Below are 21,051 nucleotides of genomic sequence, written 5' to 3'. Positions count from 1 at the left end.
GAAGAAGCAATGAATAGTCCAAATTCTCACCTATGGAAGAAAGCTATAGATGAAGAACTTCAGTCACATGAAAAAAATAAAACATGGATATTAACTGATCGAACTGAGAAGAAGCCTGTTTCTTGTAAATGGGTGTTCACTATAAAGAAGAATAGAGATGGAGAAATAGTACGATTCAAAGCACGACTGTGTGCACGTGGGTTCACACAAGTCAAGGGCGAAGACTATAATGAGATTTTTTCCCCTACTAGCAGGTATGATTCCATCAGGGTGTTGCTGAGCATTGCTGCGAGAGATGAACTGCATATCGAGCAATTTGATGTGAAGACGGCCTTCCTGTATGGTGAGCTCTCCGAGGAAATTTTCATGGAGGTGCCCGAGGGTTTGGAAACACAGTCTTCAAAAGTATGTAAGTTAGTTAAATCTATATATGGTCTTAAACAATCATCGAGATGTTGGAATGAAAAATTTAGTTCTTTTTTATCTTTTTATGGATTTAAACCATGTCCATCTGAGAATTGTGTATTTGTAGGATATTTTAAAGATGTTAAAGTAATATTAATTCTTTATGTTGATGATGGTTTGTTACTGGCTAAAAGTAAAGTTGTTTTATCTGAAATAATAAAAATATTCATGCAAACATTTGAGATTAAGACTTTAGACTGTAATTCATTTATTGGAATGGAAATAGATAAAGGAAAAGGTTATATTAGTGTAAGTCAAAGTCAATACATTGAAACAATAATTAATAGATTCAATTTGTTAGATGCTAAGGGTAGCAGTACCCCCGCTGATGTAAATGTAAAATTGTCTAAGAATACAGTTAGTGATAAACTTATTAATTTCCCATATAGAGAAGCAGTGGGAGCATTGTTATTCTTATCATCAATATCTAGACCTGACATAGCTTATGCTGTAAATGTTGTTAGCAGGTATGTCAATAATCCAGGTCCTTCACATGTTATAGCTGTGAAAAGAATTCTACGTTATTTAATTAATTCAAAAGATATGAGAATTGTTTATCAAGGTAATGCTGACTTAGTTGGTTACTCTGATTCAGACTTTGCAGGTGATATGGATACTAGAAAATCTAATACAGGTTATATATTTCTTATGAATGGAGGTCCTGTCACTTGGTCTAGTCGTAAACAAAATACTGTGGCATTATCCACAACAGAGTCAGAATATATGGCAGCTAGCGAAGCCGCTAAAGAAATTTTATGGCTTAGGCAATTTCTTTGTGATATTGGGGAGCCACAAGGCTCAATAACTTTAAATGTTGACAATCAAAGTACAATCAAATTGATACATAATCCTGTGTTTCACAGAAGGAGTAAGCATATAGATATAAGATACAACTTTATCAGAGAGAATGTTGCAAATAAAATTGTCAATATCAAATATATTGAGAGTTCAAATCAATTAGCTGATTTCTTAACAAAAGCTTTGCCAGCAAATAAATTTAATTCTATTAGAGATAAGATTATGAGAAATGTTTAATGTTATGTAAACTTCATATAAATGTGCCTAATGTTTAACTTTTGTAAACTTCATATAAGTGTGTCTAGTATTTAACTTTATATAAAGTTAGAATAAAAAGTGTATGTAAGTTGAGAATAATATTTAAGTTTATATAAAATTTGGAATAAAAAGTGTATGTAAGTTGGGAATAAAACAGTTTGTAGTTTATGTATTAGAGGAGTTATGTTTTGTTCTTTATGAAAAATGTATGAAGTTAACTAGAATATTTTATGTTTGTTTAAAAAAAAAACATTTAGTCGTCAGTTAAGTTGTTATGTCTACCTTATAAATTTAGGTGGGAGTGTTGAGTATATAAATTTATAATGTAGTTTATGTGTATCTGTGAATGCTATGGTACAAACTGTCTTTGTAAATGTTTGAAGTTTCTCGTTTTGACACTTGGTGCTATCTGTCTTTTTCATGGCTGCTCTGTGCTGTACTGCTGTGTAATGTAACGCGTTTAACTTTTAATAAATACATCGGTTGTAAAGAAGAAGTTTTATTGAAAATATTACCAAATCCCAACAGATATTATATAAATTATAAATATAAAAAAAAGTTTCTTGTCTCCTCCTAATACACTAGAAGGATTACGGAGAAGAATATGGACCTCTACTCCCTGCCCCTCTCCCTCTCCCTCCCCTCTCCCTCATTTCTCTCTCCCCTCTCCCTCCCCTCTCCCTCCACTCTGCCTGCCATCTCCCTCCCACCCCCCCATCTCCCTCTCATCTCCCTCCCATCCCTCCCATCTCCCTCCCCTCTCCCTCATTTCTCTCTCCCCGCTCCCTCCACTCTGCCTACCATCTCCCTCCCACCTCCTTCCCATCTCCCTCCCATCTCCCTCCCATTTCCCTCCCATCACCCTCCCATCTCCCTCTCATCTCCCTCCTCCTCCCTCCCATCTCCCTCTCATCTCCCTCCTATCTCCGTCCCATCTCCCTCTCATCTCCCTCCCATCTCCCTCCCCTCTCTCTCCCTTCTCTCTCTCCCTTCTCCCTCCTTCCCCCTCCCGCACTACCTCTCCTTCTCTCCCCTCTCTCTCTCTCACCTCTCATCCTCCGTCCGGGTGTGGGTGTGACGTCACCATCGGGCACCGTCCACTGTTCCGTCACTTCGGTCGCGGAGCGCGCGAGAGACGGCTGGCTTACGGAGCGGTGGAGGGAATTGCGCCATGAACTGAAATAAAGTTATATGTTAATTATTTATGTTTATTTTACTCTTTTGCACTAACAGAAGAAATAAAAATACAGTAAGTACAACTCTGCCACTATTATTTCTAGTTTGTAGTATTATTAAAGCTGAAAATGTTATTTGTTTGTCAAATCTGAGATCTATTGGTACGAATTTAAAAATATTTTTTTTTTTAGTATTACCACGCTAGGATTTATAGGAGACGCAATTCCTATTCATTTCAGCGAATAAAAAAGTCTTGGTCAAGAAATATGACTATTAACACAATTTGGAATTACCAAAGCGAACTGAATGTAAACTAAAAAAGTTCAAAATATAATAATTATTAAACTAAGATCCTTTAACAGTCTGAAAAAAAAGACGGGTTGCACTCCGGGAGTGCCGGCAGAAGTGAAAACTTGATTATTAACGTTGAGCATGTTTGATATCCATCCGTCTTCGATCAGGTCACGTGTCCTGACGCGAGTTTAAGATTTTATACCCAACGCCGCTAAAGAAGTTTTCACTTCAATAATAATAAACTCACGGGTTCTGCCCATACTGATGTTCCGAGTCACTATCGTCATCATAGTACCGTCCCAACAACGTGCCCGACACCTCCGAGTGTGTGTCCGCGCGCTCGCGGGCGTAGTCCACCATCATCTCTGACATTGACCTGAAATATTGAAAAAATCAACTTTGAAGCATAGATTATTAAAAATATAATACTAAAACGTAAGTTAAGACATAGAAATTGTTAGAAAGCATATAAAGAGTAAATAGATTTTATTCTAGAAAAGAATAAGAAAGATATTAAAACAGTATCTACACGTCATGATGTACACTAATATTATAAAGAGAAAAACTTTGTTTGTTTGATTGTAATGAATAGGCTCATAAACTACTGGACCGATTTTAAAAATTCTTTCACCATTCGAAAGCTACATTATCCACGAGTAATATAGGCTATATATATTATTATCACGCTAAGACCAACAGGAGCGGAGCCACGCGGGTGAAACCGCGCGGTACAGCTAGTAAGTGATAAAAAAGATATATTAAACCTGTGCAAGCCAGTTATCTGACGTAATTAAAGTTATTAGAAATAATTATGGGAAGTCAATAAATGGTGCAAAAGAAATTAATTTTTACTCGGCTCTAAGAAAAATATTTATTTTAGGTAAGGTAATATCAGACTTAAAATCTGTAGTTTAAACAGTTATCAAAAATAATTATAAAGATAAAATCTCCCTCACCTCATATCCACATGATCGCTTCTATACGACGACCTGCGTGAGCGCGGTTCCCTCAGTGAGGTCGCGTCGCTGTCGTACTCGTACAGAGTGGGGAGGGAACTGCGCCGGGAACGGGAGTCCCATTCGCTCTTCTTGCGGTAACGGTTCTGGAAGATATATTTTACAATTAAATATAATGGGTTATAGAACTTAATTTAAGCACGACTACCCTAAAGAGTTAAGGATGACTTCGAAGTTAATGCAAGCAAGACGGCCGTTTACAAGAAAATTTTAAGCCAAATTTATTGATAGTAGAAAAAATCTAAAAAAATGATTAAAATTTGATTGCTGTCATATTCATTGCATTCGAGAGATTAGTTAATTACGAATGAGTGAATAATAAAATGACCTTAACACAAATCAATTGAATCGGATTTGTAGACAAATTAGTTAATAGTGAAGGAAGCAATTGATAACTGATCAAGTTAGTACCTTCGGTTTATCCGGCGGCGGCGCTAGTATCCTTATAATAACCTCCCATTTGGGCGGGGTATATAAGGGCGCGAACCGTTGGTCGCGCGCCAGTCGCGTGAAGTCCTCGCGCGTTGACGAACGTGCGAGCTCGCGGCGGAGCGTGCTCTCGTGGGTTATGAGTTCTCGCCAGCGGAGACGCTCTGAGCGGGTGAGGCGGTAGGAGCGCTCGGTTTCTGATAGCACCTAGAGATTAATATAATGTTTTATTAAATCCTTTATTCTAAATAACAATACAAAAAATAATAATATGTCCATGTTGAAACAATGGAGAGGTTTCTAAACTAAAGGGCAATGCGAAAACTTGCTTAGATTTCAGGAAACCGGGAGCAACCTTATTATTAACAATGAAAAGTGAAAAATTGTATAGAGCAAAAAATAGGCATTGATTTCGATATCGTATCGATCTCAATGCCTATTTTTTGCTCTATACAATTTTTCAATGAAAAAATCTGCAATAACTGAGGAATTTAATCCAGTTAATCTAAATGAATGAATCAAGAAAATAAACTGAAACATCACGATATGTTACAATATAATGAATGTTACAATCTATACATAAACAATAGCTTCATTATCATATTATATTTACCTCATCCTGCGCCTCGGTCTTCAAAACCCTGGTCAGCACACTCCAATTAGGAGGTACGGGTGGTGCTGGAGTGGGTTCCGGTACATCATCATCATCTTCTTCTCTAAAGAGTGGGTTCCTTGCTGGAGGCAGTTCTGGGAGTAGTGGAAGGTCAGGAGACGATGGCTGATAGGTTGTGGCTGTTTGCTTGATTAGCTCGGGGGAGAATAGGTCTGGACCGCCTTTACCTAAAAGTTCAACATTTTTGTTTAATGACTATGTATGGTCTCTTTAGGAAGAGACGTTAGAAGAAACTTCAGAAGTAATAAGGAATTAGTCTACATTACTATTCCTGCATTATTATACCTTCGATCACAAAATACTAACTTTAATTAAAAAAATCAAAGTGACCCAGCTGAGATGACATCAAAACTATTTAATCCTAAATAACTACAATACTACACTCACCAATAAACTTCTGAGGCGGCAGCGACATAGGTACCCTCTCCATTTTCGGCGTCAGCGTCATCCCGGACGCGGAGCTTATATCCGAGAAGTTCTCCCAATGCGAGTCCGGGAGCGTGTGGTTCCGGATCGTCACATCGAAGTGCGGCGCTGGAGGCGGCACTTGCTGGTACTCCGTCACTAGGCGCTTGTGCCGCTCTATGTCCTCTATGGTCTTCTTCTCGGTTATGGTTCGGAGGAACACGTCGTCTACCACGTGGGATGTTATCTCTGGTTTTCTGGTGATGATGAATTTAGCATTTTAATATTAATTATATACAGATTTGGACGAGATTTTAGAAGCACAAGGGAAGGACTGTAAAAGGATAGTCATATGTTTTGGACAAGGGGCAATAATTACACTAATTCAACTTTAACATGAAAAAATATTTTATATTCCACTCCACAATTTTCAAAATGAGTACTTAATAATTTTTAGTTATCATAAAATAACACAAAATTAGTCAATAATCATTATCACAGAAAATGCTGTACCTGGCAGGCATGATAGGCGTTTCTGGCATAGGTTCAAGGCTCTCCATCAGCATCTCCTGTTCTTCCGTCTCCAAGCGTTCCCTCATAACGGGAGGTGGTGGAGGTGGCTTCTATACAAATAAAAATAATTACAGGATCAATTTTATTGATCTTAGAATACTGGCAAGCTTTTTTCATGATAGCAATTTTGAAGCTCCCCATGTCGCACAGTTTAAGCTTCTTGCGGCTTGATGGCCAGTAGTAAAACTAGTAAACACCGTGAAACTATTTAAAAACCATTTTCTGCAATAAACAGTTTAATAAGCCACAGAATCAAATTGAGAAAAAAAGCTTTCTGGACGATGTTTTGGATTGATCTGTAAAAAAATACTCCCAACCTATGAAGTTAGTAACACCTTTATGGCGCTTTCAATTAAATAAATCGCATAAATTGAAAGCACCCTTGAACCACATTTATTTTAACAAAAAACGAAACATGACTTAGTGCAAATGAAAAACACGTGACCTTACCTTAATATGGAACATTCTGGCATGTGACCCGTCCGTCACTTCCGTGACAGAATGTGTGTCTGTCATCTCAGTGTTCAGTGATACTATGGACCTCGGACGACGGGACCACTCCTGGTTAGTGACAATGATGGTCAACACTTGTTAGGTGAACACAGATGTATGAAATGGATTTGTGCTAGTGTTTTGTAAGAAATCGAATTGAAGGTTTTTTGTATTATTTTTGACAGAATTTGGTGATACAAATTACGATCAATTTTGCAATCAATCAAAAATTGTGAAAAATTATAGTATGAAATTTGTTACAATGGTTAACGCGTGGGATCCTGGGTTCGATCCCCAGTAGGTACTAACAAAAAATTTATATATCTTGATCTGGCAGTAGACAAAGAGGCTGATTACTAACGAGTCCGTGAAAAAAATCGATCAGTGAAACATAATATTATAGAGCCTTTGAACCTCTACTAACATTGGATTTCATACATGTGTGTGTGTGTGTGTGTGTGTGTGCATCATATGATTGTATGTGTGAATAGTTATTAATTGACTATAGAAAAGATCAACTGTATGGGTGAAAGTGTGGGAAATACGGTTTTCCCCATAATCTCATGATGTGTTGGTGAATTCGTTTGAAGTGCATTGTAAGAACTTAAATTATTATTATAATTATAGAAATGAAGAAAACTAAAGAAATTGATTAAACCACATATTTCAACGAATGACATAAACAAACAAAAAAATATTATGACGTTCACATTTTATTATTAAAAGTGATTAAATGTTAATTGTGAAAGAAGTTACTGTTACACACATTAAACATGCAATATAAATTAATCACCCATTTTTGTCTGTCATTAAATAATTATCACAAATCCCAAGGCACGGTATTCATTTCAAACTTTCTCTCCCTGCACACACACACACACACACACACACACACTCGTCTTATAACGGTAGAGCGCCTGGGGATACTGTGCGCACTGACTCTTGGCACTCATCCTATACCGTACCAGTCTCGATCCACCCCACACACACACTCATCCTCCACCGTCCCGAGTCTCCACCCACCCACACACACACACACACACACACATCCTCCACCGTATCACACACCCACACATACCTGTCTCTCCCGCTGCACCTCAGTATACAGCGGCGGTCGCGGCGGGCGCTCCGGCGGCTGCGCGTGCGCTGCTCGAGCTGGCAGCGGTAACGCGCCAGGGGATACTGTGCGCACTGATTCTTGGCGCTCGTGCTCTTCTATTAGCGTTTGTCTGTGAATTTGGTGTTGGGTAGTGTCATTTTTGGCTAAGATTTGTCAGTTAGAACATTGTCTGCATGTGGGCTTTTCAGCCATTACCAGCATTGACAAAATTGAATTTATACACAATGGTCCAACCACAGTTATCAACATCCATAAAACAATGTCTAAAAGACTAAAATTGTGTTTTCTTCATTATTAGATAACATTTAAACCGGGACTTTTCACTGATTACTTACTAAACTGATCGACTGTTTTATGCACAATAACCGCTAGGGGTAAATAAAGCAGCAGCCAATATATATTATTAGTAATTTTTTTTTTTCAATATGTAACATTCAATATAAATAATTCGAAATTCAAACATCTAAAAAACTATTAATAACCACAAAAACAACATTTATGATATTTAATTTTCAATTCAATAAAAATCGACCATATTATACTCAATCAAATCACAAATCCCACCTCATACTCCCACCATCGACCTCCGTAGTAGTTATAGTTGACTGCGGCGAGGGCGGTGCGGGCGGGCGCTGCACGCGGACGCGCACGTCGAACGCCGGCGCCGCGCCTGCACGCGAGCGGGACTGAGACTCGTGGTAGCCTGGTTAGTGGTGTTATGTTTGGTTAAAGTGTAAGCTGCATTAATAATTCGTAGAACCGTGATATAAAATAATATAGGTAGGGAGTATAAGTTGCATTTATTCCGGCTCGAAGGACCGTAAAATGAATGAGTATAGTGAGTAAAAGCTGGACGAATCCCAATTTTAATTATTTAAGGAATAGGTTATTATAGATCTGGCTTGAAGGACCATTTCATGAATAGGTATAGTGAGGTGAAAGTACGTTATTTCCAGCTTGAAGGACTTTTTAATAAATTGGTATAGTAAGTCGGTATAAGTTGCATTAAATCCGGCTCGAAGGACCGTAAATGAATGATTATAGTGAATAAAAGCTGGACGAATCCCAATTTTAATTATTTACGGACAGGTTATTATGGATCCGGCTTGAAGGACCATTTAATAAATGGGTATAGTCAGTAGGTATAAGTTCATTTATTCCTACTCGAACGACCATTCGAAAAATACTCATTTATTAAATTTGACCGTAACATTTTACGGTATAATAGTGAATATAAACTGAATTAATTCTAGCTTGAAGGTCCATTTAATGAACGACTATAATCAGTACATTAATTCCAATAATAATAAGATTATTCTCGTTAAAAGGCTGTTTTAGATCCGGCTCGAAGGACCATTTAATGAATTAATAAAGAGAGAATGATCTGCATTAATTCTAGCTTGTAGGTTCATTTGATGAATGGGTATAGTCAGAAGGTATAAGCTACATTAATTCCGGCTGTGAGGACTTCAAGCCATTTAGTGAATGGGTACATTAATTCGGGTTTGATAGATTATTTAGATATATTGGTTTTAAATATCCAGTTTGTTGTTACGTTACGTTTAAGCCATAGATTGTTACAGATCCGGCTTGAAGGACCATTTATAAATAGTTAAAAGGCAAATTTCTTGTTATAGATCTGGTTTTAGTTTGGCACACATAAGTTTTAGATATTCGATTCGAAGGATCTTTGAATCAATTGATGTTAAGCATCATTTAAAATTAATTTTAGAATTATCAATAGGTATTATTGTGCGAATAAACAATAAATAATAATACCAGTTTGAGTAAATAAATTATAATATATACAATTTATTTACTCAAACTGATTAAATAATTTATAAAGTATATTTTCATTATTGAACATTCTGAGAGATAAGTCATTATTATAATTATTTTATATCTTTACATTCACCTACGATATTAATAATATCTTGTAACGATTTTTTTATACAATTATTTCAAGATGAAAATTTATTTTTAGGTGATAAATTTATAGGATTGAGAACTTCGTTTCTCTGACTACCTAGCCTAGCTAGATGCTAGATGAGACATTTCTTTAAGAAAAGAGTTTTGTAAAAAAAATCACTATAAAAATACACAAATATCTTACCTTCACTCTGATATTCATCGATCATAAAGCCAGCATTAGCATGTGCATGCTCCGCTTCACTTGGCGTCTCTGACGGGTAGTCTGATGGGATCGTATCTGAGGCCACACTTGCGCTTTCCGCTGCTGGGTACACTGGGTGTGCGCGGGGGATCTTCACCTCTGTGGGAAGGGAATAAGGGTGGAATTAGCGTGGTATGTTTTGATACTGGTAATTTGATCAGACTCGAGGGATCTACACGTAAGATATGGAAATAAAGTTCAATTTTAGATTGAAGATCTTGGTCAATTGCTTCCCTTCGATTGCTTGCGAAGGTTTTTTCATAAGCTAACTCCAATTTCCGGTATGATCAAAGAAAAAGAACAGTGACAGAAACAAATGTAAGCATTTGATTCAAGGAATGACGAAATTTTCCTTTAAATATTTCTCAAACTTTTTCGAAAGTAATATCCATCCATCCATATCGTCCATATTTGAAATTAATACCTATAATCAATGAACAGTCGCGAAAACACATCGGATCAAGGATCAAACTTATACGTTATTTATTTATGTTTTTTTTTCATTATTTTCTTTTTCGACCTAAATCTCCCAGTATTAAAAAATAAAGAAAAATTACAGCAACTAAACAACCAAACTTACCCTGAATACTCTCTCTACTAATAATAGACGCAGAAGAGTCATCAATCAACCGTCTCGGAGCTGGCAGAGCTCTTCTTCTCAAGCACAAGTAGGAGACTCCAAGACCCAAGAGAAGAAGAGTCAAGAAGAGAATTGCGCAGATGATCATCAGAATGTGGGTTCCTGCGAGAGGAGCTTTCGCTGGGAGTGGACCGGGTACATCGTTCCTGGAAAAGAATTATAATTATAAAAGATAATTATGCTAAAATAGTATTATTAGAGAATATTTATAGTGGTATGGTGAACTGCGTCTAGTAAATAACGTAAAAAGACAAACTTTTAAAGCATCTGAAACTTTTGATAATACAAAGAACTGACAAATTGTGAGAATAATCAGGTCATCTTTTTTTAAGGAAAAGAACCGTTTTTCTGTAAAGTTAACCACACACAATTTTCACAGTATTTCAAAATCAAAACAATCTTTTTAGTACTACAATACATTAGAGATAAATTTCTTAGGGCTTATCTTACGTCAATTTCTTGATGAGCGTTCGTACGTGGCTTCGTTCATCTCCTATTAAAAAATAGGTGCACTATATACTTGTAGAATTCAAACAACCTGTATAACCCCAATTATATCAACTTACGTAGCAAGCAAAGGTTCGTTGATAGCCACTATGGGTGGTGGGTATCTGCAGACGATGGTGATCACCTCATCGCCATCCATCTCCAGCCCCGGGTGGAACCTCACCACTATGTTGTTTGTGAATACTCGGAGGGGGTCCTGGAAAATAAGGATTATTTAGCTACCAGATGTATGATGAAGATAATCTTTTTTGTCTTTTTATTATTTTTAATCAGCTTCAACATCTTAAAACAACACATCATGTTTTCATGTGATATTTTTAAAACCATGCTTTAGAGTAATTGTAAAAGTTTTTTCATGTGATTTTTTTAAAACCATGTTTTAGAGTAATTGTAAAAGTTATGTCATAGCTGAATTTATGTACACCGTTATTGTCATATATTTTAGATAATAATTTGTTCAATAATCATTTTTGTAAAATTTAATATAATGTATGATGTGATGTTACTTAAATAAATAAATAAAATAAGATGATGACGTAGTATGATTTGGTATCTATAGCTTGAAATACGCTACACCGTGACGCCCCGCTTATAGCCTACAGCGTGCCCCGCCCATGGCGAGGCCGGAGCTATCAAATCAAATTCAAATTCAAAATCAAAATTTATTATATAATAGGTATATAATAATATCCAAAATTACACATATTGTAAATCCCTGGTTAACCCACCAGGAAAACATGTGCGGGGTGAACTTGGGGGTCAACCAGTTTAAAGTTATTTACTTTAAGGCTTTTACATGCGCTAATAACCTTGAGGATACTTGACGGATCTCAAACCTCTCCCGCTGCACCTTCTTTTTTCCTCGCATTTTGTATTTAAAAAGATACTAATCAGTGAAACAAAATATCCTCGTCAGGGACTGTTGTGTAACTGATAATTTATTAAACATAAAATTTTCAGAGCTCTAAATCAGCAGGTTACGAAGTTTATAGAGTATTTGCGGAAAAATCGATGACCACGGCACATTTTTTTTCTAGAAATCTATTAACTTTGGAAAAAATTCCTCGCGAGCAATTAAAGATCAAAGACCATCCTATTTTATATATTTTTTTCGGTATTGTGCTTTATGTTGTACCAGACTTTATAGAGGTTGAACATAGTCGAAATTGCCGGGTAAAGCCTTAAAAAAGCATCTCTTTTCAAAATAATTTAAATCCATCAGTAGCCCACGCATTATTGAAGATGATTACGAATTCACTATAACATTGGTCTTATGCAATCCGGAATGGTTTCATAATATGAACGCTATGGCTACACTCGTAAATTCTAATCAGTCAATCAACAGAGCGTATGCGTCCACTTTCAAATTACAGATCATAAATACCAAAGAAAGAGCAATCCAAAAGCTACAGAGCAATATTTAATTGGTCGGATGCTGGTACTGTCTTATTTATTAATCCCTATAAACAGATAATATAAAATCTTTAATTTTGGCAAAAACTTTTTTGAGCATGATTAATAATAATAATAATATATATTTATTTTCAGATAATTATCCATAATTGTGTTAGTAATACTAACACAATTATGGATATAATTACTACTTATTATAATTACTAACTAGATATAATTACTAACTTAGTATACATTAAACTTAGAAACTATGTTAGTAATACATAAATTATAATTAAATTACATACAAATCAAAATCATACAATTAAAAAACAAGATTAAAACCATTAAAAATTATCCATTATCATAATTATTATATTGCATACAATGTAAATTTGCCCACCGCTTAAGGAATGGACCGTCTACTTTATCAATTAATGTCTTCAGAATACCATTGGAACTCTCACGCATTCTCCTCATCATAGATGCTGCCCTTTTCCTCATTATCGCGTAAAAATCGTCGGTCTGGCAATTTGCAAACATCTGAGACGCGCTACAGAAGCGCGGAAGCCCCAATAGTACCCTAAAGCCATTATTGTATTGTACACGTAGGACATTGTAAGCCACACGACATTGTAAGTAAGTAATTAAAATATATATATTAATAAGACATGATTATAAGTAAGAAAAAATATTTTTTAATCTTGTATTGTATGAACAAAAATGTAAAATATTTAGTTTTTACTTTTTGTTCATTATTACTGCAAAATAAAGAACTAAAATGAATCAACTTTCTTATAACTTTTTTTTCATATTTTAAAAATAATACCTAATAATTTTGTATTAAAACTATCTCAAATACCTGTTTGGTGCCACATCCCTTCAGAGGCAACTCCAGTTTGTACGAAGTAGCGCCCTTGCCTGCCACTTGGCATGCGGAGTTTCGGTCGAAATCAGCGTACGCGATCCCATAGAATTTCTCGTTGAATTTTAATTCGATCTGAAAAAAATCATATATTTATTTAATATATATATAACATTCCTACTGCTCTAATCTGTAAAAGATAACATGATGAGGAAACTTGCATGTCATACAATCAAAATGTTCAACAATATAGCTACCCCATTGGCCAATTCAAAGCCAAGTATAATGATACTTGGCTTGAATTTTAAATTTGGGCATTTCGGTGGTCAAAATCTAATCGTATAGTCAAAATGGGTTTTTATTTTCGACTCCTTGATACAGAAGCATAATATTTAATACGTATTAATAACAAAGATAGGTGAAAAATATTATATGTATCTAGTTGTTTTAATCTTTACCTGCATAGAACCTGCAGCACAGTTGAGCGCCGCTCTCGTTCGATTTAAAAATATCACAGGACTTAGGTCGTCGAGTTTTGTGACCTGAAAGTAAATAAATTGATAATAAGTAAAAATTGGAATTGCTTTTATGAACTTATAGTACAGCAGTACTGCAGTAGAGTATAGTATGAACTTGTAAACAATTATAGGTATGTTAGAGTCAAAGATATTGGATTTATACATAATATTTAACTGTAACATAAAGTCGTGTGTGTGTGTGTGTAAAAAATATTTTTAAGGTGCGTGATTTTTTTTATTTCTTTGACTCCTGACCTCATTAAACCCTCCTTTTTGAAGTCAGTTAACAATACTTTAAGCGTCGTTCTAAAGGCAATCTTGTTCCCTTCAAAGCCTAAAAAACCTATAAATTACATTTATTTTACGACCCTCTACATAGCTCCTGTTAAACAAGAGATGTACCTATTTGTCTTGTATTTCCACTGAAAATATATAACTAGCTGTACCTATATTTAGCAGCGCTGTCTGCTGTCTTAATAAATCTGGCCGACTAATTATTTGCCAGCGGTTATCAGCATTGGGGCCCGTTTCCGTTCACACACGTCACGGTATTTGACATGTGACGAATGTGTCACTTATTTTGTTTTAAGTAAAAACAATCAAGGGTGTGAGTCACCTGATGAATAATCATGGATAATAAAATCATTACATAAGTTGGACGCAACTAGTATTATGGTGTTTGGCAGCTGGTTTGACCACCTTTAAAAGATCCATATAATTTTATTTCTAAATGTCCTAAAAATAATACACTAGTTTCATCGTAAATCTAAGATTTTATTTCTGTTGTGAGTCATCCGAAAATCTTATATCTAATCTGTGATATAAGCAAATAGCCATAAGTAAGCCGTAAGGTAGCTTGTCATTGATCGCCATGTCCTAACTTCAAACAGCTATTCCAGCATATAAAAACTGCGTATTTACAAACTTAACAATGGAAACACGTCCACCAGAGGCTAGTTTATTCGCCACACTGCCGGTCCGTTTGAGCGTTGTACTGATTGTCAGGAATCTCCGTAACAATGTACCACGGTCCGCACAATGTTGTAGCACCGCTCGTTAAGACAAAGAATAATTTCTGTATGCGATCTGATAACGGATGAATGAGCGTTTATAAGAGTTTATAGGCTGTAAGCTATGCCCGTGGTCAGAACCATGGGTAACTTACATCCCTTATTTCAAGATATATGGACTGATTTTTATCATCAACTAGTATTAACTTTTATTTTTCGAAATATTAACTAAAAGAAGAAGAACATTACCTTTCCATCAAGCACGGTCTGCTCCGGCAAGCCATCCCCCTGGTACGCGATGTCGTTCGCTTGTGATCCATAGTTGGACTGCGCTTGCGCAGCGGCGAACGCGCAAACCAGTGCGCACCAAAATAGCGCCATTTTTTCTGAAATAGATATATTCTATTAATATTTTTGTAGGAATTATAAGACAAATCCTTGAATACATTAATTTCTTTGTTACCTCTTATGCATACCTACCCTCCTTTACTTTTAGAATATTTCGCAATGTATATCACATAAGTATAGGTACTTATCGATTACATCGTAAGTAAACTAAATTATGTATTTTGAATGAATAAATACAATTTTACTTAACAATTTACTATTATCTAATCACTATCACTACATAGTATAAAACAAAGTCGTTTTCCCTGTCCCTATGTCCCTATGTCCCTATGTCCCTTTGTACGCTTAAATCTTTGAAACTACGCAACGGATTTTGATGCGGTTTTTTTTAATAGATAGAGTGATTCAAGAGGAAGGTTTATATGTATAATAACACCCATTAAATAGTGGAGAAGTACTGTTATTTTTGAGGTTTCTAATGTGATGTCGTAAAAAATTACATTTTTTCCGCTTACATTGCAAACGCAGGCTGAACCCTACGAGTTTTATCAAAATAATGTACTAAGTATTATACAAATTGAAAAGGTCTACAGAAAAGTCCGCGATGGTATATGTCTATCTCTTATGGATAACCCACAATAACTTTTTTTTGACATTTACTTTTTACGACAAATAATGGCTAATTTTCGAAGCGATTTTAACCAATACAGCATTAATCCTTAACCAATTAAATACTTTGAATACATTGTTCATTTAATATAGATCTATATGGCCCTTTACACCGTATGATTTAAGTGAATATTTTCGAAGATATTACAGATTTAAAAATTGCGGGATGTAGCATTTGCGGCGGTACCGGCGGAAGCCGGATTGGGCCGCTATATTTTTATATACAACGTTCACAGTTTTTCTGTAATGTATTTAGTATCAGCATTGCACCCGTGCGAAGCCGGGGCGGGTCGCTAGTTACCTATAATCTTATTAATTATCGTACCCATTTAACTTCAGTCACTACCTACCTACTTTAATTTCAGTGATTTTTTTTTTCATTTTCAATTCCCTGTACTTTAAAAAGTACTTTTAACACTACCATTATATCTCTTTTTTTATATTTATCCCGTTTTTAAAGTATTTACATTCATATTATTTAATTAATAAAACAAAACAGCCAAGTCCCACCCAAAACAACTTTTCACGACACAAGGTTGCCGTGTATTGGCGCCACACCTTGACATTTTTTGTGTTTGACAACCGCTTATGTCATTGCTTTAACATTAATTGTCTGTCTATACATCTGTGTATGAAATCCTGCTCTATTTTTTACAATAGTACCCACTAAACTACCTACTATGTACAATAGCATGGATCAGACATTGAATGAATACGGGTGTTCTTATTTTGGATGATATTACTTTTGTCAACAATTATCTTAACTACGAACATAATATTTAAAAAAGTTATTGAACTATATGATATTTTTAAGAAAAACTAACGGTCTAGAACTCTAGAATAACCAAAATTGCCTCAAAATATTTAATTTTTCTTTTAGATGAGAATTAGATGTGCTCTAATGTAAAATGTAGAAAACATATACTTAGAATAAAAACATAAGTACCATTTTATAGTAAAAGGATAAAGCTAAGTCACGCCTATTTTACAGTTATACAACCAGTAATGTGCATATTATTTTCAAGTATGGAGTTTGTTTCTAAGAAAATATTTCCCGATTAACTTGACGTAGACACAATAAAACTGCGATTCGTTGACCTTATGTCGCCAATGCAGATTTTAGGTATGACATCATATTACGGATCAGAATATTAATGATTTGAAACCGGTATAACGTATAATATATTTAATTTCATTCCTTTTCAAGATTCTCTTTATTAAAAACGATTCGTTAATTGGTTATAAGCAAGTTAAAAAAAGATACTAAGTATGTCAAAACTGCATTGCCGCCAATTTCTAAATGTCACAGAGATGGCCACAGACTAGCAATAGATAATTCATGACAGTTTCGTCTAAAACCACGATACGCTTATCTACTAAGTAAGGGCGTATTCAGAAAGAAAGCTTGAAACTTATAAGCGCTCATCGGCGCTTGTCATGTTCATATATTTTCCTGTCAGTGCTGGTAACCCGCGCAGGAAAATATATGAACATGACAAGCGCCGATAAGCGCTTATAAGTTTCAAGCTTTCTTTCTGAATACGCCCTAATACACGACGAAAGAAAGAACAAATATTAAGTTCAACGACATGTATTGTCGCAAAAGCTAATAAACTTATTAAAATGACCAAATACACGTACAGTTCAACGGCCGCCATATCATGTTCCGTGCTTGCTCGTAAATTTGGCGGCAAATGTCTTTGCCAAATGACGTTTAGTTTTCTGGAACTTTCAGAACTCGTTTTTACTTGGAACTGTAGAATGTATTATACAATTCCTGTGAAGTTCGTCCTTAGACTTTAAAAGACCTTTACAAGGAATCCGACGAGAAAATATAAACTGGTCATGCCAAAGATTTTGAGAGCCCTATTAAAGATATTAACTTTTTAAATAAATTGAATAATAAATGATCTTTTCACAATTTTAATATTCCATCGATCAAGGTTAACATCGAACAAAAAACTTTTGACAGTTTTCACAGATTATGAAAGTTACTTTAACCTAATTTCCTTTTCCTCACAATGAAAATAAAAAAAACTACCTACAGAAGCTTTGATCGCGTAAACTCACATATTATTATCAGTACTTTTAATACATGAAAGTGTTGAATCCATTTTAATGCAGTATGTCCAACAAACTTGATAATCAGTCACATTGTTTGTAGCTAAAATAATGTCATACAATAGTTTTACAAAATATTTAAATACTCTGAAACGTGAGAACATAAACCAACACATTATGTCACACGTAATTATCTCTTATCATAGTTTTTGTGGACGTTACTTTGCTTCTTAGAATGGTACATTGTTGCTGACCGTACTTTAATTCGATCTTACAGTTATACGCGTTGTTACCCGCTACGTTGTTTGTAGAATAATAAGTACAAAACAAAATTTAATGAACAATAAAGAGACCACGACACTGTACACAAAAATACTGAAAATGTCATTTCTAACCAAACGGTTCAGTTATTTCATAATGACTAAGATTGTGCCAGAGTTTTAGTGTTAAATAAGTAGGTAGAGCTGCCACTATTTCTATCAAACAGCTAAGAACCATCTATATTATCGATAATCGGATCATCCAGCAATTAAGAAAGTGTGTAAGACATACAGAGACACATTGTAGGTAATCTTATAAACCTATCTATTCATGAAAATGCGAATCCCACCAAAAACATTTTCATGTAAAATGTTGCCAAGACGAGCCCATATGACTCGCACTGTCAAAAAGTTATCAGATCTCATGTAGAGCCAAGCTTCTAACACTACACGCCCTAACTCTACAAGGCCTAACTTCACAAACTCTACACCTTAGTTAACAATTTTTTTTTTTTAACAAGGAGTACCTATACATATATATATATATATATATATATATATATATATATATATATATATGTATAGGTACTCCTATATATATATATATATATATATATATATATCTCTAGGGGAACCAAGTTTTAGATTATTAGATTAGACCTCTAGCGTCCTCAAAATTTAATTTAAAATTACAGGTCTCATACAAACTCCCATCCCCTAGTTTAAGGGGTTGGGGGATGAAAGTTACAAGTTTTATAATTTTTTTATTGTTTGTGTGCTAATACTAGCTTACATACAAAATTTCAGCTTTCTAGGACATTAGGAAATACATTAAGAATTTTGATGATCATCAGTGAGTCAGTGACGAAATTAGCGTTTTTTAGATATAAATAAAATCTGAAGTATAAAAGCTAATGTAATTAAAACTTAATATGTTCAATAAGTCCGCTATTGACAATATATCCCGAAAATTTTGTTGATCTAGCATAATCCAAACCCAAGTTATGAGGGTTCAAAAAAACGTCGAAGCGCTTCGAGAAAAGGTAGGTAGTGCCCGTGCGCCTCGCTTGGCTCGTCTTGGCGGGGGCACTACCGTGCCCCCAGATCTATCTAAAAATATTAACTATCGAGATTATATTGATTTTTTATATGTCGTACGACGGTACGAGTCTTGATGTATGAGAAATATGATATCGTCTAGTGCTAAATGTCGCTGAAAATTATTATTATCTTTGCTATTTGCTATAAAAGTTATTTGAAAATATAATCCAATGTTTTTTTACTCAAACTAACTTCGCGAATAATTGCTATTTTTCTCGGTCCTCGAAGATAGTAAATTTAGAGTATGATATTGAAAATAGTACCTACACATACACATTTTTTATTGCACACTATTTCCTTTAACCAATATCTCTATCTCCAGGTTACATGGCTACAGATTGTCTTAAAACAACATACATTATGTGTATGTTTGTACTACATGTTAAAAACTTGATTATATTACTTACGAATAAAACCCACTATGGTTCGATTAGCACAACTCAAAACTTAAATGTAATGGATGTAAGGCAGTTCATAAACGAACGTTTTTCGAATCTAATTCTTAATTTATGCATATGATAAATAATTGGCCGTTGTGGATAGCCGAGGACAAATATACACAGTACAACAAAGTGATCCTATAAGGTTTCGGTTTTTTTTCCTTTTGAGGTTCGGAACCCTAAAAATGGATTTAAGTACATCAGATGTTATCTGCACTTGTCTTCATTTAAAGCTACACTTCTATAAATAATAGAAAAGTTTTGAAACTTGTGTGTTTTAATGTATGATCTCAATAACTACTGACTTTGTTACACGATGATTCCTGAGTGCTAGATTTTGTTGTTTATAACAAGGTAAGTATAAGTTCAAACCGTTCGTGCACAACCAGCATGCACCTGACATATTTATGAGCACTTTGCATGTGAATGGAAGTTCAGTGGGCGCTGACATTGCACCTACTCATTCATTGCTTAATGCCCCAGCGGAATGCGGCTGAAGGTTCATTCCTTTACCAAAGATAATACAATACTATACTAGTGGTTAGGGAGCCAGGTGCAAATTTGGTTAACTATTTCCTCTCAAGAGATAATTCGTCAGACGCATGAGAGTATAGTATTATAAAGCCTCGTGAACGTCAGCTGGCGCTCGGTTGGGGGGGTGAGCGGTTGTAGCCTCCCACGCACATAGGAAAAAAAATACATTCATTCATTCATTTCCTCTCAGCTAAAAATTTGTCAAATTGTAGCTAACCCAATATCTCAACGAAAAAAAATAGTCAGCTGGTTACAACATGGTGTATTATACGTCAGCTGGTGTCTCGAACATGAAAGTTAAATTTAAAGAAAAATTTATTTTCCGTTATTTCCTCTCAAACAAAAATTTACCTGATGATAGCTTATATGTAACTGTGGATAAATATATATGTCAGCTGGCTGTATCTTGGTGGAAAAACCGTCAGCTGATACGGGAGGCTACAACCGCTCTTCCCCCCAACCGAGCTCCAGCTGACGTTCACGAGGCTTCATAATACTATACTTTGATGCATTTTACTAATTACCGCTTGAGAGGAACTTGGTCATAAAATCTGCTGCTGGCTCCCGGACCATAGTATATACCAACTAGCTATTACCCTTCCCTCAATTGGTCAAGGATTCCCATGGGAATGAGACATTTTACCGCGATAAAAAGCTCTCTAGACTAGTTACTATCTTGAGGCATAAAAATCATACCTAGCATAATATCGCTACATTGCGACGTAAGAGAGACAAATAAGCTAACAAACCAACATGCTTTTTTGTCTGTATTAAGAAAATAGAAAAAAGACGTGTGGCACTCGGGGACTGCCGCGGTAAAGCTATTGCATGCTA

The 21,051-nt window shown here is 35.3% G+C and overlaps 1 protein-coding gene across 4 annotated transcripts in view; it reads right to left on the bottom strand.

The window, feature by feature from the left end:
• pot (zona pellucida domain protein papillote) overlaps nt 1-21,051 on the bottom strand; it is a 75,550-nt gene that overhangs the window by 3,389 nt on the left and 51,110 nt on the right. For 3 of the 4 annotated variants that reach the window (XM_089712653.1, XM_089712669.1, XM_089712661.1), the window contains 16 exons: nt 15,054-15,190; nt 13,735-13,818; nt 13,274-13,411; nt 11,079-11,215; nt 10,453-10,658; nt 9,813-9,971; nt 8,264-8,402; nt 7,658-7,808; nt 6,538-6,648; nt 6,028-6,137; nt 5,497-5,771; nt 5,050-5,276; nt 4,419-4,643; nt 3,948-4,093; nt 3,239-3,367; nt 2,570-2,697 (listed from right to left, as the gene is read on the bottom strand). In XM_089712653.1, coding sequence (XP_089568779.1) covers nt 2,570-2,697; nt 3,239-3,367; nt 3,948-4,093; nt 4,419-4,643; nt 5,050-5,276; nt 5,497-5,771; nt 6,028-6,137; nt 6,538-6,648; nt 7,658-7,808; nt 8,264-8,402; nt 9,813-9,971; nt 10,453-10,658; nt 11,079-11,215; nt 13,274-13,411; nt 13,735-13,818; nt 15,054-15,185 — 2,497 coding nt within the window. In that variant the 5' untranslated portion in view covers nt 15,186-15,190. The remainder of the gene's footprint in view (nt 1-2,569; nt 2,698-3,238; nt 3,368-3,947; nt 4,094-4,418; nt 4,644-5,049; nt 5,277-5,496; nt 5,772-6,027; nt 6,138-6,537; nt 6,649-7,657; nt 7,809-8,263; nt 8,403-9,812; nt 9,972-10,452; nt 10,659-11,078; nt 11,216-13,273; nt 13,412-13,734; nt 13,819-15,053; nt 15,191-21,051) is intronic. The other variant, XM_089712677.1, reaches the window with a different exon arrangement.

Source organism: Colias philodice, chromosome 3, assembly GCF_061535455.1.
Source record: "Colias philodice isolate Cphi_HAF_F1 chromosome 3, ilColPhil1 Martin Lab GWU primary, whole genome shotgun sequence".
NCBI lineage: Eukaryota > Metazoa > Arthropoda > Insecta > Lepidoptera > Pieridae > Colias > Colias philodice.
The sequence above is the reverse complement of the archived record's forward strand: the minus strand, read 5'-3'. Positions and strand labels throughout refer to the sequence as shown.